At 42.9% G+C, this 14755-nt stretch overlaps 1 protein-coding gene across 4 annotated transcripts in view; it reads left to right on the plus strand.

The window, feature by feature from the left end:
* SIPA1L3 (signal induced proliferation associated 1 like 3) overlaps positions 1-14755 on the plus strand; it is a 635337-nt gene that overhangs the window by 379072 nt on the left and 241510 nt on the right. For all 4 annotated transcript variants that reach the window (XM_069207242.1, XM_069207245.1, XM_069207243.1 and 1 more), the window contains exon 10: positions 126-400. In XM_069207242.1, coding sequence (XP_069063343.1) covers positions 126-400 — 275 coding nt within the window. The remainder of the gene's footprint in view (positions 1-125; positions 401-14755) is intronic.

The raw sequence follows: 14755 nt of genomic DNA on the forward strand, positions 1-14755 counted from the left end.
TGCGTTGTGTACAATGCGTGGCTAAGCTTGTTTCCCAGGCATAGCATGACATTTCAGGCCAAATTTTCAATGAATTGTGTAAGTTTTATAAACAGTAATATTGACTAGCCTGATGTTCTTTACAGGTTATGACCAATGGCTGTGAAACAGTTGATATGACACTTCGGAGGAATGGCTTGGGCCAGCTCGGGTTCCATGTGAAATATGACGGCACAGTAGCTGAAGTTGAAGACTACGGCTTTGCCTGGCAGGCTGGTCTGCGGCAGGGAAGCAGACTGGTTGAAATCTGCAAAGTTTCTGTGGTGACTTTAACCCATGACCAGATGATAGATTTGCTGCGTACCTCAGTCACTGTGAAAGTTGTCATCATACCACCACATGATGATGGTGTTCCACGGAGGTAAAATATATGAAATTCTGCTATTTTTCTCTTATCTTAATCCTGGAGTTAAAGGCCATTGACCAGGTCTGTTATTGTCTCAGAAATAAATGTTATGTTTTCTTTGTATTTTTCTTTAAACTGCTCTCCTTCCAAAGTACTTACAGTTAACTGTTGCTTGCAGTGCATTTAAACAAAAACATACCCATAGAAAGCTGTTTTTAGCTGGGTCTTTTGGCTCAGTGTACTGATGCATCACCTCCAGGAATTTGTATTGTATTATCATGGTCACTTGTTCGAATCTGAGTCGGCTAACTCAGCCTGTCAAGTTTGTTAATATGATTACCATTCAGTTGAGTGACAGTAAGCATCTGTCATTCAGCAACAAAATGCATCAAGCTATGAATGTGCCCTTTACAAATGCACATGTACCGTTATGTTAAGTTTCTTTTAGTCCGTACAGTCTGAAATTATCTTATGTTGCCATTAAACTTAGCTTTGGCAATCCTTTTTTAGGCCCCTTGGTTTGCAGGTGTTTTTTGTAATATTTCATCTTGCAAGCGTTGTCTACCCTAATCACTGCCCAATGTTGAAAAGAAATTAAATGATTTACTGACAGTAGTAAATTTGGTCGTATAAGTACCAACTGACTGTCACTATTTAGGAGACAGCAAAATGTCACAAACTACTTAAACTTGTGCGGTGCAGGCCTATATTGCCTATATATTCGTGATTATTTGGATATCCACTTATGTTCACCTGACAGTGTAAACTCGACATACCTTGAACTTTTCTTAGATTGTGGGTTTTTTGTGTTTTGGGAACTGTTCCATATATCTATTTCGATGTTTTTTTTATATGCTTATGTTTCTTTTTACTACTGAACTTGTATCTCTATACCTGTGGTTTTTGTAGACTACAAATTTAGACAAATGGTAGAAGAGCACTATACAGGCTCATAGACAAAGATAGTCACTGAGTAATTTGAGGGAAAGCTAGTTTCTGAGAGTTTAAGTGGACTGTTAATTTGTCACGATATAGTTCTCTTTAAAGATACAATTCTTCGGCTGTTTTCATTGACTTGAGCAGGTGCCTGATGGATACAGGGATGCCTTGCCTGATAGTGGGTACATAAATAGAGAAGGCTTGTTGCCTTGTTTTTTCCACTTCTTTGTCTTCAGTCTTATGGCATCTTGACGTGTGTGTGAGCACGCATAGATAGTCAAAGGAAGTGGTGAGCTTGTGAGCCAGCTTAGTGGAGTTGCCTACAGTAATGATTTAGTAGGTGATGCAATTGTTTGCCCTGTGATGGTGGTTCACCAGGGGAGCCATTGGAGGTCTATAAGGGTGAGAGCGATGTGGCTGTATTTAATCTGTTCCTTGTTGAGTGTAACTGTAGCATGTAGGGTCTCCTTAAGAGGAGGGCCAGTGTGAAGACTGTCAGGCTCTGGTGCGGGGTATTGCCACCATCCAGATGCGAGAGCACAGGGCTTGAACAGCATTTCTGAATCGCTGGCCTTATCTATTCAAGCCAGGTCTCAAAGAATGTACCTCTGTAGCAGCTGACCCTCAAGCCGACACCTGCCAAAGAAATTATCATCTGATGTCTTTCTGACCAGTCTCTGCTGAGATTACATAGTTGAGAACTGGGCAGTGTGATGAGATTCATCCGATTCATTCTGTGGGAGGCAGTGAAACTCACCTTGAAGCATTGGGTAATACTTTGAAGTAAGCGATGCTTGTTAGGACCATTCCGAAGGCAGCACCCTTTGTTGTGGAGACCCTGGCTGCTAGTTGGGAAACGTTTGGGCCTTATGCAGCTCCCTAAGAGTCTAAAACATTGTACTTTTTCCCTTGGTACTCAACCACCTGTTTTTTTCAAAATCCACTTTCCATAGTCCAGGGGTTGGTACCCGGTTTGACTAAGCCTTAAATATAGCTGCAGTTGGACTGGTTGTTAATTAGACTCCAGACAAATTGTCCAAGAGAAGGGTGTCAGGCTTTCAATCACTCCCTTTCCTGTGGCCTTATTCAGAATTGAGCTCCGCATCTCGCTAGAAATAGCTGAATACATACCATCAAATTCCTAAAACACCACAACTGTACCAGAGAGTTACCTGTTCCCTCAATACCGTCCTCAGTACTGGTGAAGCCCCATCGTAAATTGTCTCACAAAGTAAAGAAGACAGCAAAGCGTAAATTGTCCAAGTCATTCTGTTGCAGTTTTTTGACATCTTGTCAAGGGAACAAAGATGGCTCTTTTTTTCAAACTGAAACCAGAGGGCCAAGAGCCATTCTCTTCCGAAAGCTAATCAGATTGTAGTTCAAAGCTGCCTACATTTGAAATACTGAAATCTTGAAATTCCTCCAATTTGGGACCAGACTGTATCCCTAACCTTTCTTGAGTGGGGACTCTCAATTCGAGTTTCCTGCTAAATCCATGCCAACAGGACAGCATCAACCATGTTTCTAGTCTTTTGGATTCCGTTTTATTTAAATCCATACATTCTAGTCTTTTTACACTGTGTGACAAAGTGGAGGTAACATTTTGTTCACTGAAAGCCCTGGACTTAAAACAAGGACTTATTGGCATTGAGTGATAGGACTGCCCAACTTGCCAATCCACAGACAGACATAGTGCTTAATTTGTAAATAAAAAGGTGCCGGTGCTCGAAGCTCTCCTCTTAAACACGCGGCTAATGCAATGAAAAGTGCAAGCACATAATGCTGAGGCAGCGTAATCCTGAAGCCACCTCGGGCGTCTTCAATCCATTTACATCCACTCCCTGCCCCTTCAGCTTACTCTTGCAGCTTCCTGCTTTTCCCCTTTTTGACGCTTTTTCGTTTTTCTCTTCCTCATTTTCCCACATGTCTTTTGCTTGCATGAAATGCTTGAGACAGAAAACTAAGCGCCAGCCCTCAGAAGTAAGTGCTGGTGCTCCGCACCGGAAACAACTAGCACAAATTAAGCACTGGTCAGACCATAAGAGTTAATACCCATCTTTTCGCCTCAAATACAGCATCTGCAATCACTTGAACAGTGAAATTAACAAGTAATACATTCTTAAATGATAGCGCTGGAGGTACAAAAGAAATTTAGAGTACAATAATTAATATAAACATATCTAGCTAGTAGCAATTCTGTCAGCTTGATGGGATTTAAACAATTGTTTGGGTGGATTGGCTTTATTCATCAAGTATCTTGATTTAGTCACAGTTGTCTGTAGTTGCTGCAGTGTTGCACACTCTCTTCATGAATTTCTCACACATTTTCCACCCTTAGACTCTTACTGGGCTGCGAAGGGAGAGAATAGCCCTACAGTTTATCATCATCCAGAGCCCTGCCATCCTGTCTCCAAGAGTCTGTCAGTGCTTTCAGTTTGATCCATGCAGGTGGCTTAGTTAAGCATTTGACATGAATCTAGAGATGTTTTGGTATCCCTTGCTGTCTCTGTGCTTAATTTGTAAAAGAATATGTGTCGGGGTCCAAAGATTTGTTCAGAAGCCCACAGTCAGCGCTATTGAAAGCTGGGATACCGAACACCAAGGCTGCACAGTCTGCATTCCACCTCATGCCTTTTTAGTTCACCACCAGACACTGCCTGCCTCTTTATTTCATTCTCGCAGATTCATTTTCATTCCTGCTTTCTCGCTTTACCTCTGTTTTTCAGTCCTTCTCTTCCTTCTCTTCCTTTCTTCTCCCCCTTTTATGTGTTTCTTTCTCTTGCTCAGGATCAGTCTTTTGAGGACAAATAAGTGCCAGTCCCCAAAAATGAGTGCTGATGGGCCTCCAATCACTGGCTCAAATTAAGCACTGAGCTGTCTACTAAGGAGAGACTGAGCTATTCCGTCCATGTAGAATAGAAAATTCAGGAATAATATTGAGCTGCATCTTCAATCAAAAACTATTTCCTAGACCTTTGGAGGATTGCATAATAATTATGTCTTGGAAGAAGGCAGGAGCTTGCTGTTTTGTTGTAGAAAATGTAAGACCCAGTGGATATGGAGGTCCAACTGATCATGTAATCTTTGTCTCCTTATTTGCATTCACTAGACTATCAGCTGCAAACTTGGTTCTGGGGTGAGCAAATGTGGAGCCTTTTCTTGGTGCCTTTGGACAGGCTCTGTGCTGGATACTGTCATTTAACACTGATGCCTGAGGCCACTACTACTACTGTACTCCAGTGGAAAACCAGGTTATTTACTATAGGCACTCTGCCAGAGTAGCAAACTGAATAATTAATACAGTGCTTAATTATGTTGGTTGTGTGTCAGAACCCGATTACAGCATGACATTTAATCACACAAATACACTGTTATCCGGTTCCCACTAAAATGTAGGACTGTGTATTAGGGTGGCAGAACTATAGGACAAGATGACTGAGTCCGTCTGCACCATCATGAGCTGTCAACCCAATTCCTTGGTTGCTCACAGTGCCTCACTGTAAACCCCAACCTTCCCAGTATAACAGATGATTACAGCAACCTTGAACATGACATTTTAACTCACAAGGAAGTCGTGGAAACAGATCTTACTCCTTTCATGGTTTTACTCATACATGCCCTAGGTAAACACTAGAAAGATATGAATAAAGTTTTACATACGGGTAATGAGCTGTGATAATTAGGCAGATAAAACAAAGCATTGTAACCAGCATTATTAACATGGTGAAAATAATAGACAGTACAACCATGGTGATCTTAGATCTATATCTTCCTTCCTAGCACTGTCTACAGTCTGAGATCATAGCAGGTTTACCCTCTGCCAGTACCTGACATAGGAGGATAGCCTGAGACCTCCATACCTGGAGAGCTGAGCTAGGGTGCTGGTCCAGAGTGAAGTTGGCAATCTTTCTCTGCAAGATGAAAGATCAGTATCAGCAGAGCTGCTTGTCAAACACAGCATTCATTCCAGGACAATAGTGGCCTGAGAGCTCCTCTGGGGCACTGCACAGTTCATATAATCAAACCACCCTATGTTAGAGGCACATCTCTGATGCAGTGATATGTCTAGATGTAAGAAGCTGAATCCGAATGCGCAACACAAGCACTTGGATATCTTGTTCTGTGTTCCTACCCTTGAACAGAGTGTACAGATTTCATGTTGAGAAAGGCTAACTAAAACAAGCAACATGTACAATATATTCTTGGAATTAAAGTGATGTCAGCTAAAACGCATAAAATTTAAAATAATGGCTAATCAACATGGGCCCAATAAGGCCTCAAGACATTACACAGCACTCCCATGTCTCGTCACAACTATCAACTCTAAGAAAAATATGCTTTTATTTGCAAGTAAGCAAAATAGGACAGCTAGGCTGAGGATGTTCACAAAATACAACCACAAGCACTGTTTGAGAACCTAGATTTTTATGGGCAGGAACCTATGGTTGTTAACTATCCTGTGTGGAAGATGTTGGAAACTTTATGTTTTGTGTATGTCCCCCTGTCAGTGAAAAAGAAATGTACAGGATCTCCAAAACTATATGCTGAAGAGAAATTGTTCAAAAGATTACATGGTATAGCTGTGGCCTTTACTATAAAGAAGTTTCCCAATCTTGTATGTCATTTGGTTATTTGCATGAACACTAAGTGCTCTGAGATGTACATAAAACAAGAAATTGTTTAGTTGACAAATTTAACAATATTTTGTCTTGATTCATTTTTTTGTGAGGAGAAAATTACACAAATTAAGTATACAGGTGAAACAACAGTTGTACAAAGGCAGAACCCAATATCTACAATAACCATTATGTACACATAAAGAGAAAAAATGGAATCTTTGGATCAACAGAAAAAGGAAAATTTCCTAAAATATGTTTACTGTGAATTGGTATGGATTAGGAGTTATTTTGAGGATGACGTGATATATTCTTTCCAGGGGATTGGCTTGTTCGGGGGCAAGAGATGGGTTAAGCAGAAAGATTGAAAGCCCTTATTTTGTCTACCTAATTCAGAGAGCCTTGGGTAGCATCTCCATTCAAGAGGTGTCCAAGCGGTGCTTTTGAATTCTGGAACAGAGTTCACGGATCACAAGTCTTCACTGGGACCCGGGTTTTGTCTTCTGTTGGGTGATGCAGGTGTGGTGAGAGTTCCCACAAGTTACACTGTGTCATACTTTTGACTGGAAGCTATGGAACCTCACCATATCAGGATCACATTGCTTATATATCTTTTCCACATAATGAGATTTCGGAAAGGGTAATCACAATAAAGTAATTTGTCTTCAAACTTAGTCCCTCCATCCCCCACCTCCTGGAAAACATTTTTTTAGTAGTCTAGCTCCATTTTATCTCAGCTGCCTGTTAGTGAAGCACTGGGACCAGACAGAGGGATGCAGTATATTGTCACTGCATATGGTCTGTCATCAACCCTAATTTCTTGGTAGTCTATAGAGTGCAAGGGGGTGAAAAACAGCAGAACACGCATTCTGCATCCTTTTTCTCTGGCTTTTCCTCTTTATGATTACAGTGTACATATTACTTTAATCGGCTTGACTAGGCTGCTTTAATTACCATTGTGGAAAGGGGTGCACTGGTAGTGTGAGATGTCCAAGATTGTCAAGTGTTGCAGGGAAACTGCAACGCCTCCGCCCATCATTTTCATGTAGTACATTGTGGGTGTTGTAGTCTTGTTTTCCTGCTATTGAACTGCCTTATCACCCAGTGAAAAGCCTAGTACAGTAAGTACAGTGTTTGTGGTCATATGGACTGAAGTGGCCACCATATATTGGAACACAAGATATTTACATTCACTGTTCCAATCCTGTGACTCCACACACTGACTCCTACACGTGGGTCTTAATCTGAATGTGTGAGTTTCAAGTTTGTGTTGTTCCCAGTTGTGATCCACCGTGTTCAGGTTAATAATGTAAAATCAGTAATCTTAACTCACAACTCAACAGATCAGTCCTGCATATTTCCACCAAAGTCTCCTGTAGTTTAAAGCCATCAGCCAGTCCTTGCCTTTGTAGCCAACTGTGTTTAGCAATCATTGCCCATTCATTTAGTTACCTATTAATTTTTACTTTAGGCTTTTTCTAATGCAATACAGTATAACTGTAGGAAATTGAGTTATTAGTTATGCATGATCGTAGGCCTTTGCAAGTGATAGGTCCACAAATTCACCTTACTTGGAACCAAGCACCCCACTGTAGAGCTTGACTCTCTCAGGGTTAGCAAAGCAGAGCAGTCCAAGGCCTACTCAGGTGAGGTGGCGTGGAGTAGTAATCACCATTTTAGGGGACAAGGTTGAGTCTCTGTGCCCACTCAGCATCCTGTGATTCTGGGCAAATCACTTAATCTCCCAGTGCCTAACAAAAACATGAATGTGTTCTTGTGTAATGTAACTGGTGCTCATGTAAAGTGCTCCAAAACCTTAGATTTGAGTTGGTGCTGTTATAAAACTGCTGATAAATAAATTATTGTTTAGTCAGTGCTTTTTCATTCAAAAAGGAAAATCAGATTTATTACACACACTCTACTAAATACTACACATTGATTTACAAATATATAAATAGGACTTACTGAAATATACATTACATGGAATTCTGCAATCACATTTGACCCTTAGAGGGCCATTACTCCCAGAATCACAGTAACCCCCTACCTACACCAGATAGACATCACAGTATGAGGGGGCATCACTTTAAATAAAACAGGCCTATTGGCTTTATCAAGGGCCATCACAACATAAGTCAAGCCTGTTGGCTTTGTGAAAGGTGCACCTGCCTTATAAGACAAGTAAACCACATGTCGAAACCACCATAATTTCACCATAATCATGTATAAATGGCAACGTTAATATATAAATAAGCATTTCAACACTGATCAACGATCACTGTCACCATAAACGGTTGATAAAATTGTGAAAATAAACATATTATGGGTCTTTCTTTTTTTATACACATTCAAGCCACATAAAATACAGCCACAAAAGGAGCTCCTGGGGGGTTCTGCACTCCCAGTTGAAGAGCAGAATCTCTAGCCTTGGAAGTGTTTGAAACAATAGTGAAAATATAGGTGGCATACATTTTAGCACCTCAGAAACATAGGATCAGTTATCAAATTCCTCTCTGGGGCTGGGAGCTCCTGCAGCTCCCACAACACATCTTTCCCTCCTTGGTTGTGCCCCTTCCCTCCTGGGACCAATATGCAAATTAGCTTCTCCTGGGGCATTATGGGGTGCACCCAGCCGGGAAACAGTGAATATTTTATTAGCAGTTGTCCTGCTGTGCTTGGAAGAGCTATACAGCTTTTCTTTTGTGGATTTTCCTTTTCTGGTGGGGGTGCCAGTACCTCCTGCCCTCTAGTATTGGTTTTCATTGAGGCAGTGTGGGGAGCCCATTCCAGTGCTGTCAAGCCGGCTCCCCATTTGGCACTGCTGAGAGCAGACACAGAAGCTGGCATGCGCTCTCTACCGGCCCTCTCCATGCTGTCAGAGTGCCATATCAGTGGTCATCACAATTCTCCTGGACACGGGCACAGGGAGCAGGGGCAAACCCACCATCCTTGTGATGGGTGCTGGGGCACTCCCTACTCTTATCTGCACAACGGGGCCCAGGGATGGGGTCCAGGGCCTTGGGTTTCTTCATGCTTCATGTCCCAGGAAAACGGGGTTCCTGGTGGCAGGAGTGAGCCTGAGGTGGGGACACCACATACCCCCTTGTTAAAAGAGCAAAATAAACCTTGTGCCGACCCCCAGGCCCTGGCCCACTCCAGGGGAAATCACCATAAGTACGCAGCACCTCACATGTTCTCTGTGTTTGGACAAAATTTTTAGTCCAAAATATCGGTTGGACAAAATATTGTGTCAAGAATATTGAGGACATGTATATTGTGATGGTAAGTTTCTATGGGTAAGCAAATTTTAACTATACTTAATTCCACATATATGTACCTTGACAAGATATATGTATATATGGGTGTGTGTATGGATGAGTGTGTGTGTGTGTGTATATATATATGTTCGATGGCATGTGTAGCTGCATATACACATGCTGTGCACTGTTCCTGCCATCTAGTGTTGGGCTCGGAGTGTTACAAGTTGTTTTTCTTTGAAGAAGTCTTTTCGAGTCACAGGACCGAGTGACTCCTCCCTTTCGGCTCCATTGCGCATGGGCATCGACTCCATCTTAGATTGTTTTCTTTCCGCCATCGGGTTCAGACGTGTTCCTCTTCGCTCCGTAATTCGAATCGGGAAAACTTAGAAAAACATCGAAATCCATTGGTATTGTTGTGTTCGGGACCGGTTTAGTATAGATACATCAGCACCGATGACACAACAGCTTCGGTGGCCCTTCGGGGCTTCTGCACTCAACCGAGGCCTGGTCGGCCCGACCACACCCGTCGTCGAAGACTCATGGACCGGACCCCCGTCCATTTTTGTCTGACGTGTCACGCCAAGTATCCTTATACAGACCAGCATCGGGTCTGTAATCTCTGTTTGTCGCCAGAACACAGGGAGGATACTTGTGAAGCCTGCAAAGCTTTTCAATCCAAGAAGACCTTAAGAGATCGACGAGCAAGACGTTTGCAGATGGCATCAAAGTCGACACAACACCTTGACGTATAGGAGGAAGAAATTACTATTTCGATCCAAGGTTCGGAATCGGGTGACTCCGACGGGGACAGGCCACTGACGGCGGCACAAAAAGTGAGTACACCTGCCCCGACCCAGCCCCAAAGTCAGGTGAAGAAACAGAAGGCCTTGGGGACGCCACTGCCGGAAGGCCATGGCTCGACCCACAAGAAAAGCGGGGACCAAATCCCATCTTCGGCACCGAAAAAGGCCAAAATTGTGCCAAAGTCTTCTGACTCGGGTCGAGAAACCGGCATCGAAAAGAGTCGACATCAATTGGTCGAATCGAACAAGCCTCGAAAGAGCCTCTCGGAGCCGAGACCGACAGTACCCATGGGTGTTTCGGTACCGAAAAAACCGGCTTCGGAGCCGAAAAAGACTTCCTATACGGAAGAACATGGGCTCTCTCAACAACTTAAGGAGAGGCACAGGTTTGAGCAGGAACTGGATTTGGAAGAGCTTGACCAGATTCAACCAAGGCTACAAATCCAAAAGGACACAGGGAAAATTCAAACCATCCCTCCGCTCAAGTTTAAAAGAAAACTGGCTTTTCATGAGACTGAAACTGAGCAACCAAAAGCCAAAGTGGTTAGAGAAAGGTCACCACTCCCACATTTCTCACCACAAACGTCCCCACCTCACTCACCACAACGGACAAGGTCACCAGTTGGCACACCAATGGCACAGTCACCCACACATACGGGGCTGACGCAGGACGATGCAGACCCCTGGGATCTATACGACCCACCAGTTTCAGACAACAGTCCTGAGTGTTATCCTTCAAAGCCTTCACCTCCAGAGGATAGCACATCTTACACGCAAGTACTGGCCAGAGCAGCGACATTTCATAATATCACTATGCACTCAGAACCAGTGGAGGATGACTTTTTTTTTAAACACACTGGCATCCACGCGGAAGGGCCATTACACCACGGGTCGAGGAAAAAATATAAACCTCTCCGTCAGACCCTGTGTTTATCCCACAACAGCTCCCTCCGGACTCTGTTGTAGTGGGGGCTGCAAGAAAGCGGGCAAATTCTCAATTGTCAGTGGGATGCGCCACCCCCTGATAAAGAAAGCCGTAAGTTCAACGCGGCGGGAAAAAGAGTGGCATCGCAAGCGGCCAACCAGTGGCGTATCGCCAATTCACAAGCCCTCCTCGCCCATTACGACAGAGCACATTGGGACGAGATGCAGGATATTATCCAACATTTACCAAAGGAACATCAAAAACATGCTCAACAGGTGGTGGAGGAGGGACAGGCCATCTCCAACAACCAAATCCGCTCTGCACTGGACTCTGCTGATAAAGCAGCACGGACTGTCAATACAGCAGTTACCATCAGGAGGCATGCATGGCTACGAAGTTCTGGTTTTAAGCCAGAAATACAGCAGGCGGTATTAAATTAGCCGTTCAACCAACACCAACTATTTGGGCCGGAGTTGGACACTGTGATAGAGAAAATGAAGAAGGACACAGACACGGCCAAAGCCATGTGCGCGCTCTATTCTTAACAGTATAGGGGAACATTTAGGAAGCCACAGTTTAGGGGAGGGTTTAGAAAGCAACCCTCAGAGCCATCCACCTCCCAAACAAAACCCACTTACCAGTCTCAGTACCAGAGAGGGGTGTTCCGTGGTTCATACAGGGGACAGTACACAAGAGCAAGGGGAAAATTTCAGCCTGCCAAGCAGACCACTATTAACAAATAGTGACTTCAGTGTCACACTCCCACAACACACATCATCAGTGGGGGGAAGATTAAAATACCACAAAAATTGGTCAGATATTACCACGGATTCATGGGTTCTATCAATTATCCAACATGGTTACTGCATAGAGTTCACACAATTCCCTCCAGATATTCCCCCAAGGACGCACAAACTGTCAACACAACATTTAGACCTACTACAAATAGAGGTGCAAGCACTACTAGCAAAATAAGCCATAGAAATAGTACCCCACCAACAAAAAGGAACAGGGGTTTACTCCCTATATTTCCTTATTCCACAAAAAGAGAAAACATTAAGGCCAATTCTAGATCTCAGAACGTTCAATCTCTTCATCAAATCAGATCATTTCCACATGGTCACACTATAGGACGTAGTTCCCTTACTAAAACAGGGAGAATAAATGGCAACACTGGATCTAAAGGATGTGTATTTTCACATACCCATTCATCCATCTCACAGGAAGTACCTCAGATTTGTAATACAGGGCAACCATTACCAATTCAAAGTATTGCCCTTCGGGATAACAACAGCACCCAGATTATTCACAAAATGCCTAGCTGTAGTAGCAGCTCATATCACATGCACGTATTCCCGTATCTAGATGATAGGCTAATAAAAGCCAACACTCAACACCGATGTCAAAGTCACACGCAATATGTAATAGATACTCTACACAAACTAGGGTTTTCTATAAATTACCAAAAATCTCACTTGCAACCATCCCAAATGCAACAATACTTGGGAGCCACACTCAACACGCAAAAAGCAATTGCCACTCCAAGTCCACAAACAGTTCAATAGTTTCAAAATATAAGATCAAGCATGCAACCACACCAACAATACACAGTCAGGTTTGTAATGAAACTACTAGGCATGATGTCCTCCTGCATCGTTATTGTCCCAAACGCACGGCTACACATGCGGCCCTTATAACAGTGCCTAGCAAAACAATGGACGCAGGCACAGGGTCAACTTCAAGATCTAGTGTTGATAGACCGCCAAACACACTCTCTGCTTCAATGGTGGAATCCTGTAAATTTAAACAAAGGGCAGCCATTTCAAGACCCAGTGCCTCACGCCATTATCACAACAGACGCTTCCATGGTTGGGTGGGGAGCACACCTCAACAATCACAGCATACAAGATCAATGGGACAGTCAACAAAAACAACTTCACTTAAATCTTTTAGAAATACTAGCAGTCTTTCTAGCACTAAAAGCCTTTCAACCCCTTCTAGTCCACAAACACATTCTTGTCAAAACAGACAATATGACAACAATGTACTATTTAAACAAACAGGGGGGACACACTTGTCACAACTGTGTCTCCTAGCACAAACAATTTGGCATTGGGCAATTCACAACAACATTCGCCTGATAGCACAATATATACCAGGCATTCACAATCAGTTAGCCGACAATCTCAGTCGAGATCACCAGCAAACTCACGAGTGGGAAATACATTCCCAGATTCTACAAGATTACTTCTACCACTGGGGGACACCAGACATAGATCTGTTTGCAACAAAACAAAACGCAAAATGCCATAACTTCGCATCCAGGTACCCACACCCTCAGTCCAAGGGCAATGCTCTATGGATCAGTTGGTCAGGAAAATGTGCTTACGCTTTTCCCCCCTCTCCTGCTCATTCCTTTCCTAGCCAACAAACTGAGTCAAAACAAACTCAAACTAATACTCAAAGCACCAACGTGGGCTCGCCAACCGTGGTACACCACACTGTTGGACTTCTCAGTAGTACCTCACATCAAACTCCCAAACAGACCAGATCTATTAACACAACACAAACAACAGATCAGACACCCCAATTCAGCATCACTCAACCTAGCAATCTGGCTCCTGAAGTCTTAGAATTTGGCTATCTAAACCTTTCAAATGAGTGTATGGAAGTCATTAAACAGGCAAGGAAACCGACAACAAGGCATTGTTATGCTAATAAATGGAAAAGGTTTGTTTTCTACTGCCAAGCAAATCAAATCACGCCGTTAGAGGCCTCCATACAAAACATTGTGAGTTACTTACTACACGTACAAAAAGCTAATCTCGCTTTTTCTTCCATCAAAATTCATCTCACTGCAATCTCTGCTTACCTGCAGATTAAACATACAAAGTCACTTTTTAGAATCCCAGTTATTAAAGCCTTTATGGAAGGACTAAAAAGGATCATACCTCCAAGAACCCCACCAGTACCCTCGTGGAATCTTAATATTGTACTTACACGACTCATGGGTCCACCGTTTGAACCCATGCATTCTTGTCAAATCCAATTCTTAACTTGGAAGGTAGCTTTTCTACTAGCCATCAATTCACTACGAAGAGTTAGCGAAATACAGGCGTTTACTATCGAAGAACCCTTTATACAAATACACAAACATAAAGTGGTTCTCCGTACAAATCCAAAATTTTTACCAAAAGTCATATCACTATTTCATCTAAACCAAACAGTTGAGCTCCCAGTCTTCTTCCCACAACCAGACTTGGTAGCAGAAAGAGCACTGCATACATTAGACATAAAGAAAGCACTAATGTATTACATAGACAGAACAAAAGCATTTTGTAAAACTAAACAATTGTTCGTTGCTTTCCAAAAAACCCATGCTGGTAACCCTATATCTAATCAGGGCATAGCCAGATGGATAGTCAAATTCATTCAGACCTGTTACCTCAAACCTAAAAGAGAATTACCCATTACACCAAAGGCACACTCCACTAGAAAGAAAGGAGCAACAATGGCCTTTCTAGGTAATATACCAATGACAGAGATTTGTAAAGCAGCCACTTGGTCTACACCTCATACCTTTACAAAACATTACTGTGTAGATGTGTTAACACAACAAGCCACAGTATTACAGGCTGTATTACGAACATTATTTAAAACAACTTCAACTCCTACAGGCTGACCAGCGCTTTCGGGAGGATTACTGCTTTGTAGTCTATGCACAGCATGTGTATCTGCAGCTACACATGCCATCGAACGGAAAATGTCACTTACCCAGTGTACATCTGTTCGTGGCATGTTGCACTGCAGATTCACATGCGCCCTCC

This window comes from Pleurodeles waltl, chromosome 9 (assembly GCF_031143425.1).
Source record: "Pleurodeles waltl isolate 20211129_DDA chromosome 9, aPleWal1.hap1.20221129, whole genome shotgun sequence".
Taxonomy (NCBI): Eukaryota; Metazoa; Chordata; class Amphibia; order Caudata; family Salamandridae; genus Pleurodeles; species Pleurodeles waltl.